Genomic DNA, 8,686 nt, shown 5'->3' with positions numbered 1-8,686 from the left:
GTTTAGCTCCATCTGCAGATTGGTGTTGCTAGGCCAAGGTCAAGGAGCTTCGAGGTAAGTTTTGAGTGGATGATGGCTGGCGGAGGCGTGGCCCCGGGCGCAGCTGCAGGGGAGGAGTGGAGCAGAAGGCTCAACAGGGCGGCGCTGCGAGGCCGGTAAGAACAGCTGATGGTGTTTATGTACTGATGATGGTCTCCCTCCGCTGTGTTTTTATAGTGAGACGGGGAGGAGCGGCCAGAGAGAGATCAGCTGGGCTCGTGAGCTGTCAGGCTGTGCGACTGATTCAGCTGTCAAAACAAACACGTCAATAAATGTGGAATTTGGCAGTACATACCTGCGTGTGCGTGTATTTGTGCCTGGTGTACTCCACAATGGCGTTAAATGTTGAGCTGTAGTCGATGAAGAGCATTCATGAATATGTATTCCCTTTTTCCAGGTGAGTGAGGGTGGTGTGCATTGCCAGGACGATGGCACCCTCAGTGGCTCTGTTTGCCCGATAGGCGAAGGGGGTCCAGTGTGTCAGGGAGGGAGGAGCAGATGTGACCTTTGACCAGCTGCTCGAGGCACTTCATGATGACGGACATCAGTGAAACAGGACGGTAGTCATTCAGATAAGAGACCACGGATTTCTTAGGAACGGGAATGATGGTGGATGTTTTGAGGGACGTGGGGACCACTGACTGCCTCAGGGAGAGGTTGAAGATGTTGGTGAACACCTCTGCCAGCTGGTCAGCACACGCTCCGAGAAGCCGGCCTGGGCTGCCGTCCGGACCCGGAGCTTTGTGAGGATTGACCTTTTTGAAAGTCCATCTCAAAGTTTCTGTTTTGGGGTTAGAGTTGCAGCCTCACTGTCCTCCTCAGGATAGAGGATCTGTTCTCTGTTGTCGCCTTCAAAACGAGCAAAGAAGTTGCAAAGCTTGTCTGCGAGAGTTGCGGCAGGCTGAGCACTGCCTGTGTTGTCCTTCTTGTAGTCAGTGATGCAGCGCAGTCCATTCCACAGTCGCCTGGTGTCAAAGCTGTGGTAGCTGGACTCCATTTTGTCCCTGTAGTCCTTTCTGGCCTTTTTTATGGACTTTCGGAGGTCGTACCTGGCTGCTTTATATGCATCAGCATCCCCGGAGTTAAAGGCAGAGGTCCGCACTTTTAGCTTGGCGCGAACGTCTTTATTTACCCAGGGTTTCTGATTTGGATATATGCGGACAGTGGTTTTTGTGATGGTATCATCCATGCACTTTCCAATATATCCAATGACAGAGTCTGTGAGTTCATTGATGTTGCCATCAGCTGCATCCACAAATATCTGCCAGTCAGTTGTGTCAAAGCAGTCCTGCAGGACCTCCTCAGCCTCACTGTCCCATTTGTAAATAACCCTGGAAGCTGGTTTTTCCTGTTTCAGTCTTTGTCTGTATGCAGGCAGCAGCAGTATGGAACAATGGTCTGCCTTACCAAAAGCTGGGTGGGGGAGGTGTTTGTAGCACTCTTTGAATGGAGTGTAACAGTGGTCCAGTGTTTGATCACCTCTTGTGGGGAAGGAGATGTGCTGATAGTATTTGGGGAGAACCTTCTTCATGTTGGCTCTGTTGAAGTCTCCCAGCACAATAAAGGCAGCTTCTGGATTTTTGTTCTCAAGTCCAATAATGATGTCATACAGTTCGTCCATAGCCGTAGCTTTATCAGCATGTCCTTCGTTCGGTCTCCCTGGTAAACAGTGAAAGTTTGTTGTCCAGATACTGGAGATTCACGAGCAGGATGCTGGGCAGAGGTGGCTTGCTGTTTCTCTGTCGGGATCGGCTCAAAAATCCGGCGCATTTCCCCCTGTTTGTAAACAAAGGATCCCAGGTAGCAGAGCGTTCACGGTGTCGAAACCTACTGTAACATCTGAACTGGCTGACGAACGTAGCTCCCAAAGCATTTGTGTTTCATGTCAAGTATATGATTGTGCTATGCGCACAGAAATAGAAAGCAGTACAAAATAAATAATAACATTTTTGCTGAGATGACTGGGTGCTCTCGTCGGTGTGGCCATCTTACGGCGCAACCTGAAGGCGGAATGCGCAACCGCAAGCCAGAAACTAAACTCAATTACCAGCTCCCCTTCCTTATTACTTACCTTCTACTTCACTTCAGCCTCCCGAGGCTCTGTAATCAGCCATCTGTATTGTGTCAATGCCAACCATCTACTTTCCTTATTGGCCTCATGCTCTATAACCTAAGGAAACCCTCACCACTACCCACCTGGACTGGTACCAGTCTCAAGAAATGAGATCGGTACCAGTCCACTTAGTCTGGCATTCAAAATAATAATATTGATTAAAAAAAATATACTGATATTTTTTCAAAGAAAACCCAAACTTTGAACTTGGAATTTTTTTTTTTATCATTCCCTTTTGAGACATTTACCATGAATTTTGCTGTACATGAATTATAATTCGACAATAATTTGATATATCTCTCAGTGTGCACCTCATATTTTGGTTGAACCAAAAGAAAATCATTCTTCCTTTATAACTGTTGAAAAATAAAATAACATTAAAAAGGAATAAAATAAACAAAAGTAATACACTCACAGCGTTACCTAAGTTTTCCTCGATACAAAACCAATCTCTGATGAAATGTGTTTTAGGCCCCGCCCTTTCACCTTGTTTTTCTCACATGGGTGGTATGGAAAATTCATCAACACAGCATCTCAATAAAAGGGAATGGCAAAGCAATAAAATGAAATGACTAGGGTCTGAAAATCTGAAAGCTGTCATGAGCTCATTTTTACAAAGCAATTTGCTCTTGTTCATTGTGCAGTATTCTTATTTTTCTTATACTATACCATCTTCTCTGTTTCCCTCCTCGTGCCAACTACAGGAGCAATTTCATATAAACAGAATGCAGAAGAGCGGAGATGTCATCCTGGGAGGACTGTTTCCAGTCCACTTTTTCTCAAGCATTTCTGACCTGTTATTTACCTCACAGCCAGAACAGCCTACTTGCCACAGGTAAGTATGACAAGGAAACAACAGAAAAAAAGAGAGAAACAGGACAAACCTAATGGTAATATAAATATTAAGTAATTATGTTAATATATTAGTATAAGTAATTATATTTTGTTGATTAATAAAGCTCAGCTAATTTCTACGTATCCTGATGTATTTTTCAAATCAAAATGTTTTTTGTTAGTTTCAATGTACAAGGATTTAGGCTGGCACAAACCATGGCTTTTGCTGTTGACGAGATCAACAACAACTCCAGCTTGCTACCTAATGTGACGTTGGGATACACTCTTTATGACAACTGTGCTGAACTTGGAATTGGATTCCGTGGAGCATTGTCATTAGTCAGTGGTCAAGAGGAACAGATTATATTACACAGTACATGTGTTGGAAATCCTCCAGTTGTAGGGATTGTGGGTGATTCTTCCTCTACACGTTCTATTGCTATCTCCAGCATCTTAGGTTTGTACAGAGTACCCATGGTAAGTTATCACTTTAACCATAATATGTCATTTTTGTTTATAATCCTGTAATTGTAAATTTAATGTGAAAATAATGTACAACATATTTTCTGTTTTTCACAGGTGAGTTATTTTGCCACATGTTCCTGTTTGAGTGACCGTCAAAAGTATCCATCCTTCTTTAGGACGATCCCAAGTGATGCTTTCCAGGTTAAAAATCAATCTGGACAAATACAAAAAGTCAACAGCAGCTGATGAGCAGCACTCATGTTTTAATCTGTATTCACTTAGGTACGTGCAATGATTCAGATTCTAAAATATTTTGGCTGGACTTGGGCAGGTCTGCTCATCACTGATGATGATTATGGACTTCATGCAGCCAGATCCTTACAATCTGAGCTGAGTGTGTCTGGAGAAGGTTGCCTTGCCTATGTTGAGGTTTTACCCACTGACAAAGACACAGATGAACTCAGAAGGATTGTGGATGTGATGAAGAAATCCAGCAGCGTCGCTGCCGGTGACTGCCTTTTCTGCGCGCCCTGTTTGAGACTCCTCACATTGTTCTAAATACCTTATGGAAACGAGTGCCAGTTTACAAAGCAGATTCTGTTTCTCTCAAACCGTGTGTTCAATGATCACTTCACTTATGTCCTGGTCATTGTGGTCGTCGGGCGCCCGAGTGCAGCAGAAGCAAAATATGGAATGCAGACTCACTCTGCAATTGCTTGTCGAGTGTCAAGCTAAGCTCAACTTCAAGCGTCTCATCGCGGGTGATGGCTCCTAGGTCAGCTGTCGCCCAATCTTACAATCCACGGTGCGGCGTCCCGTGCGTGCTGGTATGTCTGCGATGAGAACGGTAAAACCTGCGACAGCTGAGTCAGTTGAAACGGCAGAAATGCTCGAAGCAGCGAGGCCCCGTCACACGGAGTCTGTTAGGGCCGGAAGGGCGGGTGGGACCAGGCCTCGGACCAGCACGACAGCTGCCGTGTGCTTCGAAAACACCTGGAGGCTCCGCATAGCCAGTGATACCCTTAGGTGGATACCACTGGGGCGGAGCCAGCGCCAGCCCGGCGCCGATTGGCTACTTTCGCTCGAGGACAATACTCCAGGTCAGGGAATCTGCCCGTCATTACACACAAATTACAGCCGGCTGATGCCCTACGCGCGCTTGTCCACGGACGGAGTGAACAGCCTAGCCCGTGCGTACAAGACCAACCTGGTGACGAGTTTCAAAAGCGGTTCTCACTGGTGTTAGCGTTGCCGACACTGTTTAATGGTCCTGTTGTTCAAGACACGAACAAGCCGAGCATAAGCACGACACTAGCAGGCGTACTTAGACCTAAAATGATGTTTGCAAAACACGTCTTCATTTCAGGCTGCGATTATCTGGCAGGTCTCTTGGCCGCGACATTTTACCATTCAGTCGCAGACTTTTGCACCCAGCTCCAGAACAGATTGCGTCTGGGGCACGTGGAGGTGGTGAGTCGGCTGGCCCGAATAGATCTGTGTCAACCTGACACGGAAAGATCCTCAGAGAAACTGTCCTCTCTGAAGCACTGAGTGCCTTGGAAATTGCCAAACGCGGTCCGGCGCGCTCGGAAGGGTACAATCTGTTGGTCAGCAAAGCGCGCTGTTATGCGCGGCGCTGATATTCCGCCCTCTGCCCATTGACAGTGCCTCGGCCGACACTGACAAGCCAGGGACAGACGGGCGCTGCGGATCGAGTGGCCACCGCGCTGTGGCCAGGTCGGTGTGCAATCCGAGCTGGCCGACAGCGGTGCCGATCCGGCCCGGAGGTCGCGAGGCGTTCAAATTCGAATTGGGTCTACTTGCACTCCTTCGCGATTCAGCTGAGACGTACACACCCACCGGGTTCACTTCGCCTATACTTACCGATTTCAGCACCAGGACAAACAACGTGGTGGACCTTGTTCGGCATTAACAAAATGAGTCGGAACCGCGGCGAGTACGATTAATGATAAATGAGCTGAGAGAGGCTAAGCCGATGCGCATCTTTAGCACGTACTTGAGCGTCTCACTGTCGTCGTTCGACACTTATATCGCCCGCACCTCACTGCCATTCAGAGCCACCATTAACTAGCTACCTGCTGACTAGCTATACTGGAACCCAACTTGCGAGGAGGCGTGCTTCGCCTGTCTTCACAGTTAAAACATATCGGAACTTTCTGAATGCTGCTGTTAATTATAGATACGCAGGACGTAGTTACACCCTTTACGAGACCGATGCGACCGTCGGGCGACGGCTTCTGTGTGCTTGCGCCCCGTCAAGCTTATTTGTATGAATCCCGGGTGCGTGGCGCGGCGGTGACGGACGGGGGCGCGGTGGAGCGGGCACGCTCTGTTTTGCGTAACTATTTTTAAATCCCGGTAGCACTGCAACCACGTAAGCTAGCGCAATAATTTTTTTGCATATGAAACCGGAGGAGTTGTACTTACATCTTATGCCATCAGCTTGTCCTAGGTCACGGTTTCCTTCCACATATAGCTTTGCAAAAACTGCATAAAAAGCACTTGCAGCAACAAAAACATAATATTCCAGAAACACGCTTTGCCGATCCGATCAGCTGTTCATAACACTTCCTACGTTGGAATAGACGTCAGCGCGAACTTTTGCATGTCCGCCATTACCTGCCCGAAACCGGAAGTGACGTCATTTTGTTGTGTGTAGAATTTGTTGTTTTTACTTCTCAGGGCCACCGTATCAGGGCCTATACTGGTGTTTTTAAAAGTTATGTTTGACTTTATGACTTTCTGTGTTGTTTCTGGGATGCTTAGGACTCATATTGCACTGCTGGAAATAGTTTATTTTGATGCATATGCTGCTTTTTGCAAATTTGCAGTATAATATTTATTTTCGTTTTTCCTGCAGTGTATAAAAATTGGTGTATTTCAAAAATAAAACTATGAAGACACTCAAAATAAATTTCCTGTGGTGGGAAACTATTTTGTGCAACTTTTTTGTATTTACAGTTTTGAGGGATAAGCCTCTTAAATTTCTCTAACTAGAAATATATGTTAAAAAAAAAAACGATTTTCAATTTTTTTGTAGTTTATTGCACTTTTTTGCAATTTATGTAATTACTATGCACTTAATGAATACATATTATTAAAATCTGGGCTATAATGGTTGTATTGATGTATAGCAACTTGAAATGCTCCCAAAAATGGCTCCACAGCATGTAAAAATATCATATAAGCTCTGGCGGACTTGGTTCTATGGTAGGTCTTAAAGGGTTAAGTGTTAGATTTAATTTGGTTATTGGATAGTGGGTGCCACTGCCTGCACTGTGAAATTAATTTCTTATATATTACTTTTTAACAGCTTCTTTATTACTTGGAAAGGGTAAACTTCACCACTCCATTCGGTGATCAAGTGTCATTTGATAAAAATGGTGATGTTGTGCCAATTTACGATGTGATGAATTGGTTGTGGCTCCCTGATGGAAGCACTGAAGTTCATAATGTGGGTGAGGTTAAGGGGTCAGCTTTCAAAGGTGAAGAAATCTTACTTGATGAAGACAAAATCTTCTGGAACTTTAATTCCAAAAAGGTTTGATATGTTTTTATTTGACAGTTATCTTTTATGACATTTGTATTACATAAAATTGTAGCAGGCAATATTTATTTATATTTTGTCCAACAGCCAGTTCAATCAGTATGCAGTGAGAGCTGTCCACCTGGTACCCACATGGTGAGAAAGAAGGGGGAACCCAAATGCTGTTTTGACTGCATCCCTTGTTCTGACGGAAAAGTCAATAATATAAGCAGTAAGTGTTTATCTTTCAACATTGCATAAAAATAAAATTTAATTCGTATCTGTATATAATATGCATTTTACCATCCTCCCCTTTCTTCATCTTTCTACCTTTTATTAGACTCCCTGGGGTGCACCAGTTGTCCAGAGGACTTTTGGTCAAACCCCCAACGTGACCATTGTGTTCCAAAGAAGACAGAGTTCCTCTCCTACCATGAGCCTTTGGGTATTTGTTTGACAGCAACCTCACTGCTGGGCACATGTACATGTGCTGTTGTTCTGGGGATCTTTATCTACCATCACAAAACACCCATAGTACGTGCCAACAATTCAGAACTTAGTTTCCAGGTATTACTGTCACTTAAGTTGTGCTTTCTTTGTTCACTGCTGTTTATTGGACGACCCAGGCTGTGGACATGCCAACTCAGACATGCAGCATTTGGCATCAGCTTTGTGCTGTGTGTCTCATGCATCCTGGTAAAAACCATGGTTGTTCTGGCTGTGTTCAAAGCCTCCAAGCCAGGAGGGGGAACCAGTCTGAAGTGGTTTGGTGCTATGCAGCAGAGAGGAACAGTTCTGTGCCTTGCATCTGTTCAAGCAGCCATTTGCACTGCTTGGCTTGTTTCTGCTTCCCCATCTCCACATAAAAACACCCAATACCACAATGATATGATTGTTTATGAGTGTGCAGTTGGGTCCCCTGTGGGTTTTGCAGTGTTATTAGGCTATATTGGCATGTTGGCTGTCCTCAGTTTTCTAATTGCATTCCTGGTGAGGAATCTCCCTGATAGTTTTAATGAGGCCAAGCTCATCACATTCAGCATGCTGATCTTCTGTGCTGTGTGGGTGGCTTTTGTTCCTGTTTATATAAGCTCACCTGGAAATTATGCAGATGCAGTGGAGGCATTTGCCATCCTGGCCTCGAGCTTTGGTCTTTTGATCACACTGTTTGGACCCAAATGTTACATCATCCTGCTGAAACCAGAATTGAACACAAAAAAGGCTATAATGGGTCGTGGCGCTGAATTGTAAACATTTTTCCACATAAATTAAAATACATGGATGAAAATAAATACATTTAAATTATTAGATCATAAATATATAAACAATTCGATTCATTTAATACTCATATTGCTCAGTCTTTTATTTCTTGCTTTTCTGAATCTGATTTGTATTCAAAATATATTGACCAGGGTTTATAATACTCTTACACTCCATAACCAAGCATGTGAATTTGAAAGTATCAACAACAGAAATAGTTGATACAAAGAAGATTTAATCCATTTTTCACATAAATGAATTTTATGCAAGATTGTTAGCGTTTTAACAAGTTTTAAATACAAGAATGTTTTATTTTTGAGCAATAATTTTGGATTATAAGCAGGGGTGCCTTTTATATTAAAAGGCACTGTTTTTGTCCGAACCACTTTTCCGAGAATACGCGCTTCTTTTGCGGTTCGGGCTCCTTC

General features: G+C 44.3%; 1 protein-coding gene across 1 annotated transcript in view; it reads left to right on the top strand.

Moving 5' to 3' along the window:
* The window catches only part of LOC102303769 (extracellular calcium-sensing receptor-like), a 10,582-nt gene extending 2,333 nt beyond the window's left edge, over window positions 1-8,249 (top strand). Inside the window, exons 7-9 of the mRNA XM_042217436.1 lie at window positions 6,786-7,013; window positions 7,107-7,230; window positions 7,339-8,249. Coding sequence (XP_042073370.1) covers window positions 6,786-7,013; window positions 7,107-7,230; window positions 7,339-8,249 — 1,263 coding nt within the window. The remainder of the gene's footprint in view (window positions 1-6,785; window positions 7,014-7,106; window positions 7,231-7,338) is intronic.
* Window positions 8,250-8,686: the final 437 nt, after the last annotated feature.

Source organism: Haplochromis burtoni, unplaced genomic scaffold, assembly GCF_018398535.1.
Source record: "Haplochromis burtoni strain Fernald_Lab_line unplaced genomic scaffold, NCSU_Asbu1 Contig_1978, whole genome shotgun sequence".
Lineage (NCBI taxonomy): Eukaryota > Metazoa > Chordata > Actinopteri > Cichliformes > Cichlidae > Haplochromis > Haplochromis burtoni.
This window is presented reverse-complemented; position numbering and strand designations above follow the sequence as displayed.